Here is a 27,868-nt window from a genome sequence, read left to right as displayed (position 1 = left end):
TCCCATAAATTGGGAGATGTTTAAGGAAGCATTCTAGATAGGTTCTTTCCCTAGGAGTTGAGGAAAGCCAAGGTGGGAGAATTCATCAACCTTAAGCAAGGTAGTATGAGTGTTAAAGAGTATTCCTTGAAATTCACTCTATTGTCTAAGTATGCTCCGTCTATGGTAGCAAATTCGAGGGATAATATGAATAGGTTTGTGATGGGGGTGTCCCACTTAGTAGGAAAAGAATGTCGTACGGCAATGCTCCGTGATGATATGAATATCTCACGCCTTATGGTGTATGCTCAACAAATGGAGGAAGATAAACTTGAAGAGGAAAAATCTAGGGAGAAAAAGAGGGATAATGATAAGTCCTTTCATGATGGGTCCGATGGACATGGTCGTTCTAAGAATGGATAAAAGTTTTCCAAACAAGTCTTTACTAATGCTCATAAGCATAAGGATGAGAGGGTGTCTACCCCTAGGCCATAGGGGATAGGTAATGAGTCCCTATGGCCCCCTTGTACTAGGTGTGGTAGGAAGTATGAGGGTAGGTGTTTGGCCGGTAAAGAAGGCTGCTTTAGTTGTGGTGAGAGTGGCCACAAGATGAAAGATTGCCCAAAGGCTAAGATTACAAGAAGAGAAGGTAAGTAAGTTGCCTCTAGTAGTGGGGATGTGGAGCCTCAAAAGAATAATATGTTTTATGCTCTCCAATCTTGAGAAGATCAAGAGTGATCTCCTTATGTCCCTTTCCGGTATGTGTTTTATTCTCTAGTAAATTTCTAGATTTCTTGTCTTTTGTGACTTGTTATGTTGGACTTTGAAATTTATTGATATGACCCGGAAGGCCAATTTTGGAAATTTTGAATATTCATTTAACTAGAGTGAACTAATTGGTGGTCAATTATTAAATAACTAATTTTAGTTAATGCTTAATGGGTTAAGTTATAATTAGTTTAATACCACTTGACCCTTATAGGAAAATAAATTAATAGGATTGAGAGTTTTTGGTGCATAACTTAAGAAAGGAAAAATAAGAACTTACCTACGCAGAGTTACGGCGGATAGCATAGGAACTGACTAATTTTCGTTCAGGTAATTGTTTTCATTGAAATTTCCTGTCATTTATGTTAGTTGCCAGTTAGTAATGTTGACAACCTATTAGTAATGTCCATTATTAGCAGAGATGAGTTAGCAAGAAAGAATCTGACAGTGTTGATGAAATTATCGTATTAAAGTTATAAGATTAGATTGAATTTAGAATAATTGTTGCTTTATGTGGGTTCTTTGAATAATAGTATGTAATGTGTGATTGTTGTAATGGTTAATTAGTATGTTAAATAATGTTGGATGAGGAAATAGGATTGCATGCGGACCCCTTGTAGCATAGTTGTCGTTGGAGTTGTGGAATTAATTAAAGATTCTTGGCAGGGATTATAGTGTTTGTAAATTGGAAAAGAAAAATAGGATGCTAAGTGATTATTCTTCATGTGATGCTGGCTAATGATTGCCATTATGAATACAATGTGATAAATTAAATAAATTAATGGTGGAGTCTAGACTTTTGTAAAGTTTTCAATGGTGAAGGATGTTGATTACGCCCCTAAATCTGGTCACCATTTTAAGATTCAAATTTGGTATATTAGTATATGTAATTAAATATTAGGGGTATTATATTATATACATATTATTAGATTTATAATAATGGAGAGCTTGAAACTTATCCCTAAACTTGAAATTTGGAATATGAGAATTTACATGTTAACTTGATTATAGAATGGGGATGAGTTTTTGGGTCTACGTTAGACCTATAGTAACATGTCTATTGTTAGTTTTGGAAATCTTATTGTGGTTAATTATTTGACTAGATTGCTTTGAGTTGTAAGTTCAACGAAAAGGAAAGGCTCTCGGAGTGATTGTTCGATTATTTGAGGCAAGTGGATTCCTAAACCCTTGTTAAGTGCATGGAATTCATGTATTTCCATGTGATATTTGTTTAGGGGTAATGAGACTTGGTGATGTTGACTTGTACATATTAATTATTTTCTAATGATGAAAAAGGGATAAGAAAAGGCAATGTGATCAATTGTTTGTGTGATGTGTTGAGAATTGTTTGAAAGGCTTGTTGAATCATTGTTGATGTTGTATCCTGATTGTGTTGTTGTGAATTGTGCAATGTTATGAAAATGGTCATCTCCTCATTATTTGTGTGAACATGCCATTTGCATTATTCTGAGACATGGTTGTGACAAGTGCTATGTGCATTGAGAAAGAATAACAAATTAAAGAGGTTGTACCATTTCGAGGGACGTATAACGCGCCGCGATGGATACTATATTTCGAGGGTCGTATCGCTCGTCGTGATGGATGCATGGACAAATATGTCCCCCATGGGTCTCGGACTGAGAGACAGTGGGTGTGTATCACTAGGTCAGACATGCATCACTATACTTGACATTGTATTTCATTGCATTGCACATATTTATTATAAGTGAACTTGATATTCTGTTTTGCTGATCTTGTGAGTGCCTCTTTGTGGAACTTTGTGAGTGTCTTTCTGTGGAATTTGATTGATGAATATTGAGGATATGTAATTGTTAGAGTGTTGTGGTTGAGCTGTGTGCTATGTGAATTATGAGTTGTTAGGTTGGACTGGTTTTAAGCAGGTTGTAGTTGTGGAGGTTGTAATTAATGAATACTAAGCTTGTTGTTGAGAATATGTGATTGTTAGAATGTTGTTGTTGAGATATGTGCTTGTAAATTGTGAATTGTTATGTTGGGCTGATTTTATGTAGGTTGTAGTTGTGGAGGTTCGGTTGGGGTGTAAGGAGCACCTCTATTATATCCCCTTAGTTTGTGTTTAGATGTTTACTTGTTGAGTACCGTGTGGTTTGGTACTCACCCCTTGCTACTACATTTTTTTGTAGGTTATTAGCCCGGACCTTTGTGTTATTTTCTCTTCTCCTTGTCTGAGGCTTCTTGTGGAGGTTTGTGAGGTAGTTGCTTGTCATTTCAGCGGACCTTCTTTCTCCGTAATTATGATCTTGTTCTATTCTAGAAACAGGGTCGTTTGAGACTTGTGTTTTTCTTTTGAATAAATTGTAATACTTTAGAGGCTTGTACACGTGACAACCAAATTTTGGGATATTTTTGAGTTGATTATAAAATTTCGGCATTTTATTGTAATGGTTGAGCTTTAGGCTGACTTGTCTTGGTGGGATAAGACGAGTGCCATCACATCCATTTTTGGGTCGTGATATTTATCCTTTGTATGAATGATGTTTAGAAGAGTTGTTTAGGCTTACTCCCAAGGGGGAGATAGTGTGCCTACCTAGTAGGGTTATTGTGTAATTATGTGTTGTCATGATTTCCTTATATCCATGTTCATGAAAATGCTTAGTTCTTGTTAGAAATGACTTTTATGCATTGTTTTGCTCATGTTGTAGTGCATTTGAGTAGATTTGCATATAGACTTCATGAGATGAATTATGAGCAGGCCTTAGTTTTGGGAGTTGAAAGATTTCTCCTTAAATAAAGGCTTTTTTAGAGTAGTTTGCATCTAGGCTCCATGTGTGTGTGTTGAGCATGTTTTATCTAAGAGATGTTAGATGCTCCTTGAAAATGAGTATATGTAGAATTTCATGCATTTTGGGTTAGTAGAAGTAGTTCCTACTCCCTCGTGTTGCATTGAATGTGTTTAGCTTGGAATTGAAGTTTTCTTCCTTGGTTGTGTGCATTTAGATATGTTGCATGCATTATGGGCCACTAGTCTAGAGTTGTGACTTTAAGAAGTGTTTAGAATCGTCATTCGAGGACGAATCATCCCAAGGAGGAGATATTACTTCTCCCCGGAAACTAGTAAGTTGAACTAGAGAGTTCTAGAGCTTTTCATAAGAGTTTTACAGTGTGGTACGAGGATTAAAACTCACAAAAATGATTCCCATACCTAGAATGAGGGTTTTAGGGTTAGGGCGTCAAGGTAGACCCCCCAAGGACCACCCAAGGGGTCCTTGAGGAGGACCCTTAAAATAGCCCAAAAGTTGTAAAAATACAGCATCACCTACGAATGGGCAACCATGAGCCATGGGTGGACACATGCCCTATAGGTGGCGGTCGTGGGTCGAGGATGGATCTCCCCTGCTCCTCCACAAGTCTCTGAACCATCCACGACTTGCCAGTACACCTCGTGGACCCACCCACGGTCCGTGGGTAGGGTTTCGTGAGTTAAGGAAGTTTTTAGTTAAGTGTTTTTAGTTAGGGGACTTATGGGTTAATTAGTAATTAGTTAGGGGTTAAGTGAGGTAGGTTAGTTAGTCATTAAACCACCTATATATACCTAATAGACCCTTAAACTAAATCATTCTTCAAAGAACCCAAATAATTCTCTCTCTAGAAAAAGAAGAAGAAGAAGAAAAGGAAGAGGGGCAGATTTTCCTCCATTGTTTCAAGCTAGGTTAGGGCTTTGAATTGACGTATGTTGGCTTAATCATCTATGGGTTCTTGCACCCATAGATCCCCCTAGGTTTTCCCCCAATTGTGAAGTTAAAACCCAACTCTAGCTAGGGTTTCTTCCTACATTGTGGGCAGAGTTTAGGTATGATTCCAATCTAGTGGATAATACCTAATTATGATTGAATTAGCATTGAATTATGATATTATGATGAATTTATGTGATTTCTATGGTAAACCGTAGCCTAATTTATGAAGGTGATAGTATGGGGGTTTATGCCATGAAAGGTGAAATTGAAGGTTCATAGGTGATCTTATTAAATCATTGTCATGTGTAGTAAATGTTTAAGGTTAGGGACAAATAATCATGAATTGAACTAGACTTTATTGAATATGAAAGATCATGACTTGTAAAGATGAAATTGAACATTTATGATCAATTATTACTAGAATCACCTACTAATGAAGAATGTGATTAGAATACCTTGAAACTTAGGTATAAAGATGATAGTATGAAGTAAAGCTTAAGAATAGGGATTGTAGTCATCCATGTTAGGGTTTTGGGGGTAAAGCCAATGTTATGTGATCTTGTTGTGCATTGTTTCTCTTTTACACACTTAGGCATAAATACGCTAGGAGATGCAAGGTTCTCTCACATAGAATGATTCAGATTGTCTTAATAACCTAAAATGAATCAAAGCTCATTAGATTAGAATATCTTGAAGTTGTGATGTATAATCCCTTCATGTGTAGCTTGATATGGTAAGACAAGACCATTTCGTGGTAGCTTTAGGATTGAGGATCCATACTCTTCTAAAAGTAGCTTGACCTTGCATATTAAGATGCATGTCAAGGGTAGCTTGACTTAGTATTAGTCATGGTAGCCTTGGATTGAGGAATAATATACTCTCTTAAGGGTAGCTTGAACTAGCATTGTAAAATGCCTTTATGATAGCTTGACTTGGTTAGGCCAAGACCATTTCATGGTAGCTTTCGGATTGAGGACATATACTCTCCTAATGGTACTTTGGGATTGAGAATCATACTCTCCTCAGGATAGCTTACATTAGCATTGTGGTGTGCTTGTAAGGGTAGCTTGGCTTTGCATTGTAAGATGCATGTCAAGGGTAGCTTGAGTTAGTAGTAATCATGGTAGCTTTAGGATTGAGGATTCATACTATCCTAAGGGTAGCTTGCGTTAGCATCATGCGATGTGTTGCATGGTAGGTAGGATAGGACATTTGTATCCTTCTTGAATAGCTTGGACTTGCATGATAGTATGCCCTCCATGGTAGTTTTACTTAGCATAACGTAGTCATGTTAGCTAGATTATTAGCTTTGTCTAGCCTAGTAGGGTGCTATTCCTTAGTAATCTTGAATGGACTGGTGATCAGTCATATGTGATGTCTTGTCTTGTACTAAGTAGAAAAGTACCTTGAATAATTAATGGCAAATAGAAAGGAGGGACTAGTCCCCAACTAGTCAGCATTCATGATAGCCGAAAGGGGTACTTAGTGTGGATAGTAGTATGGGATCCTATTCATACATTGCACAAGTATGACTTGAGGCTAGTTATGAAGGGTTCTCTTAGATAGTGTAGTTTAGCTTAGGTTGTTGTTATAGTTGCCTTCCAAGATATGATTGACTAAAGGTGATAGTTCCCTTGTCTACATGAAGTAAGCCAATAGTGAGACCAAAGGAGGGTGAATATGACTAGGATCACTTCAATGTTACGCTTAGTGTGAAGGGTAGTATGGGATGCCTTTCATGCATTGCACAAGTGTGCTTTGAGGTTACTTAGAAGTATGGTGCCCTTATGGTAAGAAAAGCTTAAAGACTTGACCATGTATATAGACTATGACTAAGATGACCAAAAAGGGATACTTAGCTTGGGTAGTATTACGGGATGCTATTCATGCTTTTTACATGTATGCTTTTGAGGTTACTTGAGAATAGTCCTATTATGGTATAAATGACTAAGAATCAAATTATGCTTATATGATGCATATGTTGGAGACTTTGCTTATTATGATTATGATATTGTCTTTTATGCTTATGATTTATGTTTCATGAAGTATTTCATATGAATTTGGATTATGTCTTATATTGGCTAACCCTTTTCTTATGCTCTTATGATTATGCTAGCTAACATATTTAGTACATTTTGTACTAACACATACTTTGCCTACATTCTAATCAAATGTAGGGTTTGGAGACTTGACTGCTATCTTGAAGCTAGGTTTCCTAAGGAGCTAAGGAGTTGAAGATATTGGCGAGTCCTCATAGCTTCAAGGACAAAACCCACCATTTCCTTTATGTCTTTATTTCATGTTTTGAGACTATTGTATGAGCTGTGTCCCAAGAGTTTAATTCTAAAGCTGTATTAGATGGTTTGAGACAAAGTTTAGAAAGACTTCCAGTTGCTTTTATGAAAATAACTTCGATTGTAAAAAGTTTTAAATTTTTCCATATTTTCTATTATCTTATGTTCATTATATGCTAAGGGCTTATATGAGACCCCTTCGGGGTACGCCGTGTTACTTCTAGGGTATACCCCTGGGTCGTGACAATGTGAGACTTTCATAACGTTAGGTTCATTCACCCACGTGCAAACCATGTTTATTTCAGCGTGAATTCGTCCTAAAAAGGGCTGAAAGTTTGATGTTCTTGATATGTGTTCTTGAAATTGTTTTCGTTCTTGGATTAGGCTAAGATTGAGGAGTTTTTGAGATTATTGCGTCGAATTATAGTGTTGTTTTGAGTTAGGTTCTTAGGTACATTTATTGGGTATCTAAATATAAAGAGAATTTGGGAAAAAGAATCGAGTTTAGGCAAATTGGGGCTGGAAAAAGAAGAAAAAAGTTGGGTGAATCTGGGTAACAGGTCCACAACGTGTGGACATGTTCCTCAAGATGGGAAACTTCTTCCTCGCGTCACGTAGCGGTCACGGACCGTTCTGCCTCAAAATTAATTTCACGACCAAATATTTAAATGGATCTCCGTGTCGCGGACTAGTTTTCGGACAGTGATTTCTTGATCGTTTCTCATGTTTAACTATCTAAAAACACTCCTAAACATCATGAGATCCTTCCTATCACAAATTACAATCCTTGAATCCATAAATGCAAATTCCAGGAAAGTTAAGAGCTAAGTCTAGAGAATTCTTAGAGTCATTTCAAAAGTCTTTTGCAACGTTTTAACTTTGTTTTAAGACTTAAGCTTTGAGTTTAGTAAAGAGTAAGAGTAAAGTTCATTTCTTTAACTCTTACTCAATTTATTGGGTTCATGCTGAAAAATAGACATGAACAAATCAACTCAAGAATCTTATTGCATAACATATAGCAATTCAATAATTAGGAATAGAATTTCAAAAAGAATTCGAAATTCAAGAACTCAAAATCAACTCATCTAAAAAAAAAACTCAAATCTAGGGGTAGAATCCTAGATTACTCATTTACTGATTTGAAAGTAGATGTAGGGCGTGAAAACGAACTAGTCCAGCACTATGATAGCCTTACATACCTGGAAGAACAAGGTTCTTGAAGAATCTTGGATAAGAACTTGATTAGAAGCCTTGAAAACCTAGCTTGAAGTTAAACAGTTAACAAAACCTTTCTTGAGATTCTTGAATTAGTTTCTTGAAATCTCTATGGCCAAGAATTATGATTTTCATTAGTGATTCATAATTGTATGGAGGAATTAGAGTTGGAAAGAATGAAATTCTTGGAGAAAGAGTTACCTTAAAGAAGAATCTTGAAAAAATCTTGAATGGAGTTGTGTACTTTGATTTTTCCTTAGGGTTTTGCCTTAGGGTTTGAGACAGAAGAGAATGATGGATTAAAAGATGAAAATCTGATTGTTTTGGGTGTTTAATTAGTTAAGAAATTCATTTATGGTTTTCTTAGAGGTAAAAAGACAAAAATGACTCTTTTTAATGTTTTCCCGTAGGCTAATTCGTCACTACATTGTATCGGGTTACTAAAATGGTCATGACTTTTTACTCAAAACTTAGATTGTTGTGAAATTGGTGGTGTTGTAAAGATGATTCAAATACCTTTAATTTGATAGGTTATGGGCCACATAACTCTTTATATTCTAAAAGATATGATCATTTGAAGTAGACCTAAGTAGAATCTTACATCAAAACTTAATCGGTGAGGAAACTTTCAACTCAACTTTGTGCTAGGAGATTCTAGTGACCTTAATTGATATCCAAAATCATTTCCACACTAAAGAATTTACCTTTACACATATGGGCAATTTAAGAATCACCTGATACGACCTTACATGTAAATGAAGAATTGTTCAGACCTTAACTTAGAAATTTTTTGGGTGTTACATAAATAATACATTATAAATTTAATATAATCAAATTTTTTTTAAAATTGTGAGAATCTTTGTCAGGTGAACCTTCAAAACTTTGAGAATTTCAAGAATAATATCATTAATTATCATAGAGTGGCCAAAAGTTCAGGAAAATTTGATGTCAAGACTGATGAAGGGGTGTTTCTTGGATACTCATCACAAAGCAAGGCCTACAAGGTGTTTAACAAGAAAACAAATCTTGTAGAGGAAAGCGTCCATGTAATATTTGACGAAGGAAAAAGCTCAATCGAAAGGAATGTGGAAGATAATAGGATGATCTAGGCATGATAAATCAACGACAACCTGGAGAAAGAAAATCAGATGATGATCTACCAGAAGAACCAGACGATAAGTTGACTCCAAACATTCGCGAAATGGAAGATATGGCAGATATGGAAGATGTTGTGGAACCTGGCCCAACGCCATCAGAAAATACACTGACAAATCATCCAAATAACTGGAAACATTAAAGTTCTCATCCAATACAAAGTATTCTCACTCTGTTGGATTCAGGGACTTTTACCAAATCGAAACTAAGAAACATGTGTGCCTTCTCAGCATATGTATCCCTGATTGAACAAAAAAAATATCAAAGAAGCCCTTTCAGATCCAAAGTGGATTATTTCTATGCATGAGGAACTCATTCAGTTTGAACGAAGCAAAGTCTAGAACATGGTTCCTCGACCACATAACATATTAGTAATCAAAACTGGTTGAGTATTCAGAAACAAGCTAGACGATCAAGGGCAAGTCACACGAAACATAGCCAGTTTAGTAGTACAGGGATACATTCAGGAAGAAGGAATAGACTATGATGAAACATTTCCCCCTGTAGAAAGAATGTAAGCAATCAGGATGTTAATAACGTTTGTGGCCTACATGGAATTCAAACTTTATCAGATGGATGTCAATAGTGCTTTTCTAAATGGGTTTCTCCAAGAAGAGCTATACGTCAAACAACCTCCCGGGTTTTAAAGTTCAGATTGTCCTCAGTTAGTGTACAAACTAGACAAAGCATTGTATGGGCTAAAGCAAGCACCAAGAGCATGGTATGATCACTTATCCCGTTTTCTTCTCATACATGGGTACTTAGAGGGAAAATAGATAACATCCTATTACTTCGGAAACAAGGTAAAGATTTACTCATATTTCAGGTATATGTAGATGATATCATATTTTGGGGAACAGATGCTAAGCTTGGAGTCGAATTTGCACAACCAATGAGCAGTGAATTTTAAATGAGTATGATGGGAGAACTTAATTTCTTCCTAGGTCTTCAAATCAAGAAATCTTCATCCAGTACCTCAATCCATCAGCAAAAGTACATTAAGGATCTGCTAAAGAAGTTTGAGATGAATGAAACCAAGACAAACGACACCCCCATTGGAATGGAAACCAAGCTCGTTACAGATGAAACTGGTTCTCCGGTGAATGACACAAAATATAGAGGAATGATTAGATCTCTTCTATGTCTAACTGCCAGCAGGCCTAACATTGTATTCAGCGTGAGTCCATGTGCTAGGTTTCAATATTTCCCTAAAGAAACCCGTCTAAAGGCTTTGAAAAGAGCACATTGATATCTCAAAGGTACGGTGAACCTGGTGCTATGGTAATCAACTGGAGACTCGTCTGATCTGGTAGGATTTATAGACATAAACTATGTCGAGTACGTAGTGTAAAGGAAGAGAACATCCGGTATGGCTCACTTCCTAGGACCATTGTCTTGTGTCCTAGGCAACAAGGAAACAAAATCTAGTAGCCCTTTCAACTGCTGAAGCGGAATATGTTGCTGCCGCATCTTGTTATGCCTAACTATTTTGGATAAAACAACAACTAGAGGATTTCAGAATCAAAGTTAGTTTCATATTCATCAGGTGTGAAAGTACAAGTGTTGTAAACATGGCAAAGAACCCGGTCCATCATAAACAGACCAAACATATAGACGTGCGACATTACAATCTTCGGGACAATGTTGAAAAGGCTTTATCATCATGACCTTCTGCAAAACTGAGGACCAGGTTGCTGATATTTTCTCTAAAGCTTTTGGACAGGAACCGTTTTAGCGAAGTCTTCTAGCCTTATGGCTGATATTTCAAGACTAATACTCATCTCCCTTGCTTTGATACATGTATATTTTAAAGTCTTGCGAATTATAATTTCAGTGCTTGATTCTCACTAACTCATCTTGGTACCATGTCTCAGGTAAAGATCTAAAGTGGGACAACTCATCATCAAGGTCTCCTGATATTACCCTTAGTTTCCTATAACTATGGTACACAAGTGCTCACATGTTAGGGACAATGTTCTCATACTCTAAGGTATGCACTTCATCCTCCTTTTTATTGATATCTACATCCCGCTCATATGTATGATTTATCTTTATTTAAAACAAAACTCGGACTCCTACGTGAGAAATTTCTCCACGCCCAAACTAAAGACATTCCACTCTCACCTTTTCCCAAATGTCAGCCACAACATCCGAGCTCCAAACCGTCAATCACAACCCCCATCACTATCAAACCTCCATCATTACATCCATCCTCCCAAGATTTCCTCCCAAATGTCCTTCACTATACACCAGAAAGAACAACACCAAAAAACCCCAAAAATAACAAAATCCCAGAAATCGAGAAAACCTCATGGCTAATCCTCTACCTCTGATCACCTACTCCAACGATGAAAGCTCCTCCGCCTCACCAGTGCGAGAATCCATTTAGGCATCACCTAATGCATCGTCTTAGTGGGAAGAAACTCTCTCCACGGACACATCGTTAAATCCTTCACTACCCGGCCCTACTTACAAATCTCCATCTCCGACTCGTCCCTCTTCGACATTTGCCGACATTCGCCTTGGGTGACCCTTTTACTCCCTCTACAGTGCCTCCTCCCTCAGAAAACCCTAACCCTAACATCATTACGTCTATACCACCACCTCCAATTGAAACCCCAATTCTAACAATCACCACCAATCCTCCTCCACCACCATCCAATGATCCCGAAGAACAAGACCTTGACACCGGTCCCCTTAGTCTCCAACATCAGCAAGTACCCAGGCGTCCATACAAGCATATCATTGTAAAACAGACCACCATTTGTGTCCCTTTCACTAGGAGTACTAGTCAGACCCAACTAAGCGAAGTGGCTGAATCAAGCAAAAAATGTCATCGCATGGGTAAGTCTCTGATTCGACCACCATCTTCCCTGGTCATGCTTGGTTTTAACCTGAGGACGTATCTAAGTATTTTCCCTTTGCAACCTCCCCCAGTCGCAAAAAATGAGTAAAAAAAATTTGCCAAATACTTGGCTATGGGGAAGGAATGCTACTTTGGATCCAAAATAGTCCTTAGGGGTAGGCCTTTCCATCCGAAAACCAGAACTTTAGAGGTGGTTCAGAGGGTTTTTGACCTATTGGATTTTCAGGGGTGAGGAGCTTGTTTCTTGATACTAGTCGGATGGTGTATGAGCCTGGGTGGTGGAATTTTATGCAAATCTTAATGTGTTGGAGGACAATATTTCCACTTCGTCTGTTAATGGGGTGGAATTGGTGTTTGATCATGTTAAACTTGGGGAGATTTTTCATATACCTACTGCAAGGCTGGCTGAGTACGTATGGGCCAAAGAGGAAAATTCTTTGCTTACCTCCAAGTATTCCCAAGGTAGAGCTACTACTAGGGCCATGAAGGTTCTTAAGGGTGAAATGACAACACTTCACAAACTGATGTTTGAGCTTGGTTAATAAGGGGGTCTTGCCTAGAGGAGAACGGAGACATGAGGCGTTGTTTTGGGACATGGTGATTGCAATGCATTGGAGAACAAGGGTCCCATTGATTGGCCAACTCTAATGATCAAACACGTGGAACGAGTTGTTGATCCTAAACTAAGTCCTCACTAGTTGGCATATGGAAATCTTCTTACTATGGTCTTCAAGGCTTTTAATGTACCCATAGGGGAGGGCGAGCTCTGAATAGAAATGATATGGTTACTCGGTCCACACTTACTGATTGCCGCCATCTTTCTGAGAATGATCAGGCTCCTGCTACTCCTTCGTGCACTAATGGCCCTCTCACGAGTTTGCTTAATGATCTACATGCTACCAGGGCACAAAATGTTATTTTTCAGGCCGAACTTGAAACCTTGCGTATTAATCTGGATGCATCTCAGGGGGAAGTCGTTCGACTGAAGGACCAGTTGCTTCAACAACAACTTGAGAGCAATACTCGGGTGGATCGCGTCCTGCAGCTTCTTGCCCTATCTCAGGCTCTGTCACAGCCTTCCCCTTCAACCTCTTAAAACTATTGTTCCAGTTCATTTTTGCTTCAGTTTAAGACAAAGTCATAATTTTTGTGTGTTTTTGCATCTGGTGGCTATTTTGGTGGAGCTATGTGAGCTTAAACCATAGTGCATCTTGTTTTGTATGTTTAATCTGTTTTTGCAGGTGATGTGTGTTTTGCCTATGGTTAGGATGACTAATATCATTAGATTGGTGTTGATATATGTTGTTCTGTTTTAGGTGTTAACCATTTGGGCTCTGAGTTTTTGAGCTATTGCTGTTTTTGTACTTTACTCTTCCTTTTGCTATGCCAAAAGGGGGAAGTTTGTTTTGTTGTAGCATTGACATTGTACAGGACATGGAGTAGATTTGTCATCATCAAAAAGGGGAAAATTTATGGTTTGGCCATCCTGTCAAACATAGAGATTTTGGTGATAGACAACATGAGCCAAGTTCTTATAACTGAGCTCAGAATTAAAAAGTAGAAGGCAGGAAAAAGACCTCAGGCAGAGATCAAAAAAGGAAGAGTTTGTGTTAAGAAGTAATTCGACTCAATAAAGGAAAGCTTTAAAAGGAAAAGAGTTTAACGCAAATAAGGAGAAGTGGCATACGAGTTCTAACAGGAAAGGGGTTAGTATTCAAGGAAAAAACTAGTTTCTTTCCTTGTACAAATTGGGCACACAAAAATCAGCATCTATAAAAGGACAAGGAGGAAGCACAAATAGTTTGGTTTTTTGCACGTTCACGAATTGAGAGGTTTATTCTAAGAAAGAGCCAAAGTAATTCCAGAAGACACACAATGATAAAGAAAGAAGATTTAGGGTTAGAATTCTTTTGAGAGAATAGAAACAGAGTTTCAGAGATATCTATAACACGAAGCGAGTTTGACTTCTTGGAGAGTTAGGGAGATATTTGTAACAAGAATTGAGTTTGACTTCTTGGAGAGGTAAGGAGAGGTTTGTTACAAGAAGCTAGTTTGACTTCTTAGAGAGTTGAGAGTTATTTCTTAGGTTGGTAAATTGTAATTGTGATTTGAGTTTGAAGAATAATACTGGGGTTTTCCCTTCCTTGAGTAAGAAAGGTTTTAAAGAGAAGTATTTGTTTAACCGTGTCAAGTTCTTTCCTAGTCAAACATACAAGAACCTGGTTCTTGCATTAGGGATAAGGTTTGTTCAATGTCTATATGCATAGCCTTGAGTAATCACCCATTTTTTCTATACGGGGTTGAAGGAAGTCTCCAGCTCGTAAGAAAGTGCATCTTTGCTCAAGGTTAGTTGAATTGCCAACCTGAATATTTCTTCGCTTTAAATCTGAAAGAAGGCACGTTACGTCTGTACATTCTAATATTACCTCTCGCATCACTTGGGTTGTTACTCCTAACCATTTGTTTGAAGTTCTTGTTGTCATATTTCTTACCACACCTGGGTTTCAAGATTTCCCAACAAGCAATTATAGGAGTGATGTGCAAAACAAGCTTGTGAGCACAATTCTTAGTAGGGGTGTTCCACCATAATCTATCAGAAAAAATGTACATAATCAACGACTTAGCATAACGATCTTTATATGACAATTACATAGAAAGCTAATTACATCATATCTAACTATGATATAGTGAAGGCAACAACATATATAAAAGGCAATTGCATGTATCCCTTCAGGTGTCTGTCAAATTGATTAATCCCAACACATAGGGAAACCAAATCTTTTAATAGAGTTAAACAATGAAATCTTTAAATCACGATAAAATTTTGGTTAGAAAATTTGAAATCTCCAAAATGAATATTCAACGGCTAATGTTTTTAGATTTATCAATCAACTAATTGAGACTATATATGTACTTTTTATGAGTTGTGTAATGAAAACTTTGCAGCTTGTCCAGACCTTGATAGGAAACCACTTTATCATGGTTTGAGTAGTGATGGAATAATACTATTAGAAACAATTGAATTGGAAAACAAGTAAATGGGCTATACCATTGTTGTAGTACTACTAAAACATAGCGGGGGAAAGATTTAAAATTGCCCTTAACCTACTAGAAATGGTTCAAAATGCCCTCCTTCCACCTATTGGTGTAAAAATGCCCTTAATATTTTCTTTAGGTTAAAAAATGTTCTTTAATTAACAGAAATATGACATGGTATTTAACTAAATAAATGGTCAATTTTCATAGGCCACATAATTTTTTTATCAAAATAAAAAAACCCACCAAACCCAAACCTAAAGCAAGAGATTGCATCATGCCTTTTTGCTGTAACTCTGCATCAGTTCTTAGAAAATTGCTACTAGTGCTCGAGGAAGTGCTTGAAGATACACTTCCCTACTAATTCCTTGAGGGATAGCACTCAAGATATTTTTTAATAGATTTTCTTTAACGAAGATAGCAACCAATATACCATCAAAAATCTATTCAATAGAAACCAAAATTTACACAAAATACTGATAATGTAGCTATACCATAGGCAACTAACAGGTTCAGTAATGTAGCTCCACATTATAATTCCTCAACTCCCTTAAGTTTCCCTAGAGGCACCAGAGTTGTCTTTTTGCTTCGTCCTCCCAATCCTCGCCTCATTCATTCTTTACCGTGTGAACCTTCAAAAGTTCAAGAATTTCAAAAATAATACCATTAACATAGGTAAATTCAAAGCCCTCACTTTTTTTGCATCATGCACAGTTGCAGACTCTTGTTAATAGATATGTGTAACACCTAGGTCTTAGAAAAAGATAAATTTAGAAAGAGCTAAATCGAGATTTGTACAAGTTTTTTTTTTTTTTAAAGCCAACAGAACATGTAAGCAAAAAGCTACAATGTTGCTCTCAAGAGTACAAACATATTGACCTCTCTAATTAATAGTCACAACTATAAGAACTACTCAAACTACATGACCTGAAAACAGCTAACAAAACTGTCAAATGAGTTATTTTTGCACGAAAACAACTAGTTTCTCTTTAGATTATCCCAATCTTGTTTGCCACATCCAATGCATCATAGTCTGGAGTCAGTCGAACGTAATCCTTTTTGGTTCCATCGGGCTTGATCAAAGTGTTCACTTTCTTGGTCTGAATATCATACATCTTCTTCACGGTATCCTTAATCTTCTTCTTGTCAGCATGGATACCAACAATGAAAACCAAGGTGTTATTATCCTCAATCTTCTTCATTGTTGATTCAGTGGTTACAGGACACTTGAGGATTTGGTAATGATCCAACTTGTTCCTTGGAGGTGCACTAATATAGGGATACTTTGGGTTTCTATCCTTCTTCAATGTCCTGGGCCTGTGAAACGTGACTTTTGTTCGTATCTTATTTGCCGTCTTCTTGAAGGTTAAGCCAGATTTCAGAGCCTTGGCAACCTTTGCAGCCTGAGCTTTGGAGAAAGCGATGGGAGTTTGTACAAGTTACTTTTCAATTGCGAGTTTTGGGTCAACTTCAAACGACCATAACTTTTAGCACAGAATGACTTAGGTGGCCTATGAGGAATCAAATCAAAGGTCTTTGAGTCCTCTTTCCAACGTTGTTGATTTTGCTAAATTTTGAGTTCGGATGACGGAGATATGCCCATTTGAGTGTAGTCTATCTAATAAGGCATTTTGATCCATTTTAAGGAGGGATATTTTGGTCTTTTCCTTACCTCACTAGTCCTACACGTTTCTTTTCACCCTTTTAGGGGTCTAACTTGATTTGAATGGCAAAGTTTATGTGGAGGAAAAAGGAGAAAGTTTCATGCGTTCATCCAGTTTTGAGGATTTTCGCCAAGGATTTGGTTCTTACGAGGTATGTAAGTTTTCATAGTGTTGGTTTTGTTCACCATCACGACAATCATGCAATTTTTATCCATGAATTCATTCTTGTGGTTGGTTGATTTGAATTCTTTAGAAATTTTTGAGGCTTTGTGCTTCATTCTTTAACAATGGAGTTTTGTTGAGTTCTTGAGGTGAGGCTCTTGCGATTGAGTGTTGCTCATGATGTAATTTGAGTGGGTTTTCCAGGAATTATGTTGGGTTTATGAATCTAAGGGAGTTTGGAAGAAATTAATCGATTCTAGGTGAATTAGGACCAAAATTCGAGAAGAAAAATTCGTCAAAATAATTTGGGAATAGGCAAGGGCGTCCCCTCCTTNCCCCCCCCCCCCCTTTATTACTACTTATCTAAGTCTTCATTAATCATTGAGAGATCCTACATATCCTAATTATAACTCTTGAATTCATATTTCAAATTCAAAGTAAATATTAAGAGTAATGTTCGAGAAAGTCCTTTTGAGAAGTCTTCTTCAATTATTTATAGCTTGTTTTAAGACTTGAGTAAATGAGTATGATGAGGAATGTTGAGTTTCATTTTTCAAAATGAGTATAAGGGAACTAAGTATTCCCAAGTGTAAATATTTTTACATTTAAAATGAGAGGAAACCTTGATTCTAAACGAGTTCATGAAGAGTTTTGAGTTTTGTCTGTTTTAAGAGAACCTATTGAGTAGTTATCTCAAATTGAGAAGGATTTATGTTTTTAAACATATAAGCATGAGTTATATATATTATTGGGAGTAGTACTGAGTACCGATATGGGGATGAGTTCAGACAACTCAAAATTCTCATAAATTCATGTATGCTAATATGGGTAAAGGATCATACTTTTTAGATGATTCATTATTGCTTTTAAGAATATCTTAGTGGATCCACTTAGTTGAGGATGTCCTATACCGCGGCAAGGTATATGACAGTTCTGGCAGTGTGGGTGAGACGATGTATCATCACGTTGCTCATAGTGATGGTTGTCGATTAGAGAATCTCCCAAATAAGAATAAAGAGTTTATTATTGTAATTTTATATGCATTGTGTTGTTATCAACTATTTTAAAAGCTTTATACAGCCTGCATCTTTTATTGTTGCATCTATACAAGGCTAAGTTGAGTTGAGTATTCTTGAGTTGAATTGAGTTGAGTTGAGACGAGGTGAGTATGTCCTCATTTCTATTAGTTCAAGCTATATGTTATGTTTCAGTGTTCCCCTTACATGTTCGTACATTTAATGTTCTGACGCCTTTTGGGTTGCATCATTTGATGATACAGATACAGGTATTCAGGATCATCAACCGGCGCTATGTTGATCTAGTCGCATTCCAGCTAGCTTTGGTGAGCCTCCTTGCTTTTTGGAGGGCTTCAGATTTAGATTTTAGTTTATTTAGGATGTCATCGGTCTTGTCCCGAATTCCATCATAGTATTTTAGAGGCTTCTTAGACAAAAGTTTTGAGGATTATTTTCCCTATCTTCCTTGGTGATGTTTGAGACTTGAAGTAAATTGCTTATGATTAGTTATATACTTTCAGACTTCTATTGAGACCTTATGAGTTAATGCAGTAATTAAGTTCCTATATTCTTCAGTATGTCTTCCACAGAGTAATGAGTCAGGCCATGGGTTCGCTTGGGGAACAACATTGGTTCAACCAGTATCGGCCACATCTAGGGTGTAGACTAGGAGTGTGACAATATGAATCTGAATACAACTCAAAATTTACTCCCAAATTAAAAACAATCACATTCCATTAAAATGCACACCAACAAATACAAAGGAATATAAAAAATGGATAGAGATGCACAATAGCTATTGGCATTATCATCTTTAAGTTACTTCTAAAGAATCAAAATTATACTAAATAAAAGAAATATATAATAGAAGATGAGCACATAAAGTGAATTAACATGGAAAAATAAACAATGCAACCAAATAAAAATCCATTCAACTTAATTCTATAATGGAAAAAAATTATATATATACAATTATGAACAAGATATAATTAAGTTTCCTGTTATTTTTGTTGTTCTAAAAATAAAAAATGGAAATTAAACTATTGCTTCTAATAACTGCATTCGATACTTGATGTGCCATATAGTTTCATTTTCTCCCTGATAGAGCAACGGTGAGTTCAAGTTTGAGCTCCTCATTTTCCAAGTTATCCTCATTTGATGTCGGGAAATTGATTTTGGCTTTAAGGCCGCGATACATCCTCGTCGCCTTAACATAAGTTGTTGCAACTTCTTCTTTTCCGTTAAAGGTCCTAAGTCAGACACGTACTTTCTGATTCATAATATCAGCTTTGCACTTACCCCATGGCATTTTCCTAAAACCCCTATATCGAATCTCAGTTGGGGTTACAACTATTGTCACTATAGCTACAATGCCATTTTCTAGGCTTCCTCATTTGACATCGGAAAATTAAGTTTTGCTTTAGCACCGTGATACATTCTCGTAGCCTTACCATATGCCCTTGCGGATTCTTCCTGTGAATCAAATTTTCCAAGCCAGACACTTACTTTTTGGTTTGTAAATTCAGCTTTGTACTTCCCCAGTGACCCTTCCTCACACCCCTATATGGAACCTCATTTGGGGTGACAGTCGTTGTCTCTACAACTACAATGCAATTTCCTCTCTCTGTCATCTGAAAATATAGACAAAATTTAATATGAAAATATGGAAGGAATGTTTTATATACATAGAGAACTCAGTGAGTGAAAAAGGATGATGAAGACTGAATTATATAGCCGTTTCTCAGGGAATACATTTGGTCGGTAATTAATTTACATGACATTTGAGTTGTTTTAGTAAAATACATTGAAGATATAAGTTGCTTGAAAATGAAAAAAAAATTGACTCTTCTAAAATAATTAGTAGAAATAATAAATCTCATTCCTAGTTTGTTATTCGTTAGGCTACCTGTAATTTTTAAATTTACATTTTTTCCAAAACAAACAAAAAAGTTCATCCCTTAAACAAAATATACTCTTAGTTAAGCAATATTTTTATGTTTTATTCTGATAGGTGTGAATGATATATTCATATTTTATTTTATTTTATTTCTTAATACGTGATTGACATTATAAAATTGCATGTTTTATTAAGTATTTTTTTTTCTATTTTTCCAACAGACCACACCCCACCCATCCTCATCAATTAAACGAAAAAATATATATAATTTTTTCCTTCTTGTTTTATAAATGTTTACTCAAGTCAATAAAATAAGGAGATCCAAAATAAAGTTTTAAAGATTTTTTTTGGTGAAACACTAATCCATTTACAAATATTGAGTTCCATTTGCATTTTGTAGTTGATAGGTTAAAACTTAATAAGGTTTTGTAAAAAAAAATACAGGTTTTGTCAAATTACTAGTAGTATTTTTTTAATAATAGAATATCTTGACTATGCACAAGTAGACTATGGTGTCACCTTCTTTCTTACTAATTTGTTTCAGTTGCAAAATGATTCTTATAGTTAATTGAAAAGTTGCAACTAAGATTGTTGAATTTTCAAAGGCCAGACATCAAGAAGGAGAAATATAGGTTCATGAAGAAGATCTCATTGCAGACATTTTTTTCATTGCATACTTCATTGTGAGTACTATAGTTTTTTTAAAAAATAATTGTGGTTAAAAGAGGTGAGCACTACAATTATATAGTCTCTAAGTTAATATCACAAAAGGTCACTCGATTTAAAAATTTATATAACAAAGTCGTCAAACTTTGTTTTATATCGATAAAATTATTCAACTTAGGTTGTTTTATCAATAAAATCACTCATCGAAATTTACGTTAAAAGAAAATCTAACCTAATAATTAAAATATCTATTTATGCCATATATAACTATAGACCCCATAAATAAATAAAATTTTAAGAAAATTAAATTTTCTTTTACGAAAAAACTATATTTGTAAAATAAATATTATATATATATATCATACTAGGTGATTTTCTGAATGAAAAAAAAGTGACCAATTGTTGTAGATTGGTGATTAATCAGGGGAATTATTGATATTATCAGTTGAAATTGTTGCAAATTTTACGTTTTTAATTGCGTTAGTTTCATCAATAACGTGAACAGGGTCGAAAAACTCTTCGTTTTAAATATAAAACAATTTTCATCTGTTAATTTCTTACCATATGAATTAAAATCTATAACATTTTTTGTCCGTTAAAACTCCTTAATAAGTTTTTTATATCATAAAACAAATATTTTATGTCATATCAAATTTTTTAATGTAAAATTTAGTTTAGTGATTTTATTGATACAATAGCCAAAGTTAAGTGATTTTATTGAAACAAAACAAAACTCAATGACTTTGCTAGATAAATTTCCAAAATTGAGTGATCTTATGAGATATTTTATTCGCTATTTTCGTGGTGACTTTAGTAGTTGTTTGTCTAGTTAACTATATGACTATTCCAATATCAATCTACTATTAATTCGTTTGGAAAAATTCAATAAACATAAATAAGAGTTTGCTACTTTAAGATCAAACTGAAAGACAAATTATAATCTCGAAAAGTTGGACCATAAAAATTCACCGAATCATAATTCTATGTAGAAAAACAAAACACTGAAAAAGGATACATCGAAGAAGACGTAATTAAGTTTCTATATTATTAGCATTTTCGAGGTTATCCTCATTTGTCGTCAGGAAATTAAGTTTGGCTTTAGGGCCGTGATACATTCTTGCCGCAGTATCAAAAGCCCTTGAAGTTTCTTCCTCTGTTTTGAAAGTACCAAGCCAGACTCGTACCTTCTTGATGGGGTTAGTAATCTCAGTTCCATATGTCCCCCATGGCCTCTTTCTCACACCTTTATACCGCACCTCGTTTGGTGGTACAACCACCGCCGTCGCCGTTACATTGTCATTTTTTTTTTTTGCCATTTGAAAAAACTTAAAGAATGTTTTGTATATAGAGAAGACTCTGTGAGTTAAAAGACAAGGGAGAGAGTGGTTTATATAGCCATTTCTCAAAGATACATTTAATTTGGTCAACTAATTATTAATTATATTCGAAAAATAATTGTTGAATTGTTGACTAAGATTGTATGAATTTTGACTAGGGAAATTCTCTTAATGTCCACTAAGTTTGCATATCAAAAAATAATATTTTCATTAATTTTAAGTTCATAACCAATTAAAAAATACTAAAAGGTAAGTAAATTGCTAAAAAGAAAATTTATTAATTTAGTTACAACATCATCTTTAGTCAAACAATAATTTTTTTTAAAAATAAGTAGGGCGACATGTGGTGTAACCTTGTACCTTTGGGTTCTGCTTTAAATCAAAGTTCTATTATTTTTATTTCTCTCAAATTCTTGTTTAGATTATTAGCAGATGACATAAATTAAATTTAATGGCTAAGATTTAATTGATTAAAATAAATCCTAAATTATAATTTATATAACATTATATGTAAGGAAAAAATAATCTCTCTTCCTTCTTTTTGTTTATCTTTCACACAAGATATTTTTGTTTCATTCTCATTTTATGTTATTATTTTATTACATTTTTATCTTAAACTTTCTCTTTTTCAGATTTATTGAATTTTAAATACCCATGGACATGGGCCATTATTTATAAAAAAAAATACTTTATATTTATATAAATTAAAGAAGAATATCACATTATTCATTTTATTGATTCATAATGTCACACCCGAGCCTATACCCTGGGCAGGACTGGCACTCGAGAACCATTGCTGGCCCCAAGCGAACCCTTCGCCTGACTTACTTATTCAGCGGAAGACTTAAACATCATAAATACCTCAAATAAGGAACTTATGAAATAACTTAGAATGTCTTTACAGAAAACATTCAAACTAGCAAAAATGGCTACTCAATTCTCATAGTAAAACATCTTAAATACAAAGCTAAATGACTCATAACTAACTATTTGATTGTCTATGTGAAGCCTCTAAAACAAAGAGGGACGTTGGTACAAGACCCCCGATCATCCTAACAACTAGAGGACTAAAATAAATGATAAAAATGAGTACTCCGGGTAGCAAGGAGGCTCACCAACTGACTCTGAGTGTTCAACTGGATGAACGAGGCACTGGATGATGATCCTGGTCATAACAACGATGCAGGCCAAATGACATCAGTACATTGAATGTATGAGTATGTGAGGGGAATACTAAAACATACTACAAGCTTGAAAAGAATCTGAAAGAAACACTTACCTTGGGTTTACTCAACTCATGAATAACTTAACTCAATATAAAGAAACAATACACATGCAATATATGGAAAGATTTTAAAACAGTAGGAAGTGTGACTCAATTTGTTAAAGAAATGCAATAACAACTCAACTTACTCATATAATAAAATAATATAATACTGTGGAGTTTCTCTAACCGACAACCACTATTATGAGCCTAAGTGGTGATATATCGTCTTGCCCATGCTGCCAGAACTGTCCTATTCTTTTCCGTCCTATAGAACGCCTGAACTAAGTGGATCCACTAGTCTATGCTAAAAAACACTAAGGATTCATCTAAAAAGTATGATCCTCTCTACCCATGATGGCTACATAGTTTCTGGAGACTTGAGTTATTACGAAATCGCGTCCCCATATCGGTGCTCAATACTAATCCCAAAATGTACTTAGCTCATATGTTTTTAAAAAAAACCGTTTCTTTGGTTTGAGATAATTACTCAAAACTTAGCTTAAAAGCTCTCTTGGAAATTGGTGTTTCCTTACTTAAGTATGAAAACATTTCAACTCTTAGGAATACTTTGTTCCCGTATAATCTTTGAAGAAATGAACTTTTACTCTTATTCTTTAGTCAACTTAAAGCTTAAGTCTTAAAACAAAGTTAAAACATTTGTAAAAGACTTTTGGAAAACTCTAAGAATTCGACGAATCTTGAACTTTCTTCTCCTTTCTCCTCTTTTCTCTTTTCTCCAAGCCCTAGAGTGAATTTCCAATTTTATAAACTGATATAATTCTGATTAGACCCCAAATAAACTTCTAAAAACGAATTAAAATAATTGGGTAAGGAAAAGACTAGATTACCCTTCCAAAATCCGATTTAGACTTTCCTTATTTGAACAGCCCAACTTCAAATGGGCATATCTCATTTATACGAACTCGGAATAGTGGAAACTTGGCGGCGTTGGAAAGATAATTCCAAGATATTTACTACGGTATCTGGAATCACGCCTAACTCATCTTTATCTAGGAGTTATGGTCATTTTAAGTTGACCCAAAACTCAAACTTAACATAACTTAACAAATTTCCAGATTTTCATTCTTTCCTAAAATGACTATTTCCAATTCTAACTCTTTTTAGTTCTTTCAAAAGGTGAGGTGTTACAATATCTTCCCCTTGGAAACATTCGTCCTCGAATGAGATTACTCTTACTAGGCTAAGGGTGTAACATCAATCATTCAGTTCAAACACCCATCAAGCAAATCTGATACATCAAGTATATAAATTATGGAGTACTAACAAGAGAGTTAGTACTTTTATTTGTAACTTCTCAAGGTTCAAAGAGATTTCCATATCTCTTCTTCATATCTTCCTCAGCTTCCAAAGTAGCTTCCTCAACAAATTGGTTCCTACAAAGAACTTTGACTGATGCTACCTCTTTTGTTCTCAACTTGCGAACTTGGCGATCTAGAATCTCAACAGGAGTCTCCTCATAAGATAAGCTATCCTTGATCCCAATATCTTCAGTTGGTATAATCAATGAAGGATCGCCCATGCACTTCTTCAGCACGGAGATATGAAATACAGGATGAACCACGGCTAACTCTTGTGGTAGCTCCAACTCATAAGATACATTACCAACCCTTTTGGATATTCTGTAAGGGTCAATATACCGGGGATTAACCTTTCCCTTCTTACCAAATCTCATAACACCCTTCATGGGTGAAACTTTCAAGTATACCCAATCATCTACTTCAAACTCTATCTCCCTCATCCTAACATCGGTGTAGGATTTTTGACAACTCTGCGCCGCTTTCAACCTCTCTTGAATGACTTTCACCTTCTCCATAACTTGATGAACCAAGTCTGGTCCTACCAACCCAGCTTCACCAACTTCAAACCACCTAATAGGAGATATGCATCTTCTTCCATAAAGAGCTTCATAACAAGCCATTTGGATGCTAGAGTGGTAACTATTGTAGTAAGCAAATTCAATAAGAGGTAGGTGATCATCCCAATTACCTTTGAAATCAATCACACAAGCCCTCAACATGTCCTCTAAGGTCTGAATGTTGCGCTCTGCTTGCCCATCTTTCTGAGGATTAAAGGCAGTACTTAAGTTCACTTTTGAACCCAAGCCTTTTTGGATTGACTTCCAAAACTGTGCAATAAATTGCGCACATCTATCTGAAATAATGGAGATCGAAACCACCATGAAGTCTTATCACCTCTTGAATATACAACTTTTCATAATCTTCTGCAGAATGGGTAGTCTTTACTAGTAAAAAGTGGGCTGATTTGGTCATTCTATCAACAATCACCCAAATCGAATCACGCTTTCTGCGAAACCTTAGTAAACCAGTGACTAAGTCCATATTGATCATCTCCCACTTCCATTCCGGAAGTTCTATAATTGGAGCCAAACCATCGGGCCTTAGATTCTCTACTTTAACTTGTTGACAATTCGGACACTTAGCAACAAACTATGCAATGCCCTTCTTCATAATACTCCACCAATAGACTTCTCTCAAATCGCGATACATATTTGTGGAACCTGGATGGATAGAATAACTAGAGCTATGTGTCATACCCCAACCCTAGGTAAGGCTAACAAGTACCATACAAACACATGATTTACAAGTGACTTGTGATTAGAAAGTAAACTACTATGCATATACATTTACTGATGAGAAGCTTCATATACAACACATATTGACTAGCTGAACCGATACATGTGACAAGTAAAACTATGAATACAGATGATAGATTTACAATGTCTACAAAGCCCCTACTGGAATCCATGACTGTACCACAACGAAATACGCATAATAAAAACTTGGCAAAGCCTCGAATCAACCTGGAGCTCACCAACAACTGCTAAGTATCATGTGCTTCTATTGGGGTGATCTACTAGTTGAGTACATGTACCTTGCTGGACAAAACTATCACTTGCTAAGACTTGGATTCTTCAAGGTAAAGGTTGTCCTCCTTCACTTGTCTTAAATTATACCTTCCAATAGCTTGAACTCCCTAATATTCAAGATCCCTAATGGTATTTAATGGGTGTTGTATGAAGCTAAGAGAGAGAAGAGAGAAAGCTCTAGAAATCAGATTTTTGGCAAAGTAAAAATGGTTGGAAAAAGCTAATATGAATCCCTTTTAAAGGGACCTGCTTTGGCTGACTTTCTCACTCATTTTGGGCCATAATTTTTCAAAAAGGTGACCCACCTACTTGGACTTTTCACTTGGGCCTTTTGCCACCTTTCTTGTACTTCTTTTGCATCCAAACATGTGTCTTTAATTTAGGCCATACATTTAAGTAAGTGATGCACCTACTTTTCCATTCAAATTATTTCTTGTGGGCTTGGAAAGATTGGGCCTTGGCAATCCATTTTCCTCTTATTCTTCTATTCAACTTGGGCCAGATTAATGCAAGTAGGTGTAGTGTACTTGGCCCAATAACATGGTCAAAAGAGTTTTAGTAGGTGATGCACCTACTTGGTCCTTTGGGCTGGTCAATAAGTCAAAGTAGGTGATGCACCTATTTGTCATCTACTAGCTTAGTGAAGTCAACAAGCACCTTAATATTTTATTCCATTTCTTGACCTTAATACCATTAACTTAACTTAAAACTTATATACACTATGTCACTTTAAACTTTAGACTCAAATACCAACTTATGATCTCAAGTTTAAATACTTCCATCGACTTCAACTTAATGGGTCACATTAAAATCTACGGATAGTTCACTTTAAATCTATTCTATTGTCACTAGTTGCATAGGAAACCGAGTCCATAACTATACCACAAGGAAGTTTTTAAGCGTAATAAATAGAACTAGTACACGTTGAATACGGGGTGTTACATTCTTTCCCCTTTATGATCATTCGTCCTCGAATGATGGGTGAAGCTGATAGTTTGGTTAACCTTGGAATTTCATTTGGAGATTTGCGAGAGTTCCCATTATAAATAGGACTATTCAAAATCCATAGACTAACCTAAAACACGTATAGACATGTCTAGAATGAAGTCTCAATAGATATGGTTCATAAAATAATAATATGACAAATTAAACCCCTTTCTTGACCATGTAATTCACTGAATATACACAAGTAGAACTCATACAAATAAGGACTTTAATATACCTAAACACAAGACATGCAAATGACATATCAAATGAACAAATGCTAGTAGGATTCATGATCATATAAGGGGACCACATGATCTCAGATCCTTATGTTGATGTTTAGAATGAGGAGGGGTACTTAGGATCTCTACCATCTTCTATTCCTAAGTATTTTATGTTATATTCTATTCCTTCCACAAAACTTCAATGGGGGTTACACATTTTGAGCTTAGCTTCCGGGCCTTAACAATAAAAAATAACTATAGTATCTCCCAATTTTTTCGTATATGGAACGAACACAAAATCAAAGGCCTAACTTATCGGGGCTCTACTTTCCCTTCTCTTTTATCTCATGACGCTTTATAGATGTGAGACTTATAAGAACGCATAGTTGTTAATATAAAATATAAACTTTTATGTCGCACCTTCGAATAAGGCATTATGCTAATTATTTATCTATGGTTGTGATAAAATTTACATATATGCCTAACCTTTTCTGGTCAAAATCTTCACTACATAATGATACAAGGAAATGTTTTCCTAAAATGTTCAAAACTCAAGTCAATAATCACAGAGGGGCATAGTGTACAAATAAATAAGTCACATTGGATATGACACATAGGCAGATTAGCACAAAAGGGAGTGCATAATATATGGGCATTAAGCTATAGAAATATATGGTGTACGCACGCATATAGTTCATAGGGTAGCGTGTGAGCGAA

The 27,868-nt window shown here is 35.7% G+C and overlaps 1 protein-coding gene across 1 annotated transcript; it reads right to left on the bottom strand.

Moving 5' to 3' along the window:
- Nucleotides 1-16,008: 16,008 nt before the first annotated feature.
- Nucleotides 16,009-21,747, bottom strand: LOC125861366 (60S ribosomal protein L23a-like). The gene is made up of 4 exons (XM_049541284.1): nt 21,553-21,747; nt 19,375-19,499; nt 19,168-19,253; nt 16,009-16,434 (listed from the first exon to the last, which is right to left on the bottom strand). Exons 1-4 carry the CDS (start codon nt 21,745-21,747, stop codon nt 16,016-16,018), a joined length of 825 nt encoding a protein of 274 aa, XP_049397241.1. The 3' UTR covers nt 16,009-16,015.
- Nucleotides 21,748-27,868: the final 6,121 nt, after the last annotated feature.

This window comes from Solanum stenotomum, chromosome 4, assembly GCF_019186545.1.
Source record: "Solanum stenotomum isolate F172 chromosome 4, ASM1918654v1, whole genome shotgun sequence".
NCBI classification, from domain to species: domain Eukaryota; kingdom Viridiplantae; phylum Streptophyta; class Magnoliopsida; order Solanales; family Solanaceae; genus Solanum; species Solanum stenotomum.
This window is presented reverse-complemented; position numbering and strand designations above follow the sequence as displayed.

Bases quoted from the DNA above. Each gene is read 5' to 3' on its own strand.
- LOC125861366 (XM_049541284.1), bottom strand. From the start codon at position 21,747: ATGGCAAAAAAAAAAAATGACAATGTAACGGCGACGGCGGTGGTTGTA. The intron at 19,500-21,552 runs GCAAGAATGTAT...CTATATTTTCAG, and splicing joins CAAGGGCTTTTGATACTGCG to ATGACAGAGAGAGGAAATTG. The intron at 16,435-19,167 runs GTAAGTGCAAAG...CTTTCTCCAAAG, and splicing joins TTTTAGGAAAATGCCATGGG to CTCAGGCTGCAAAGGTTGCC.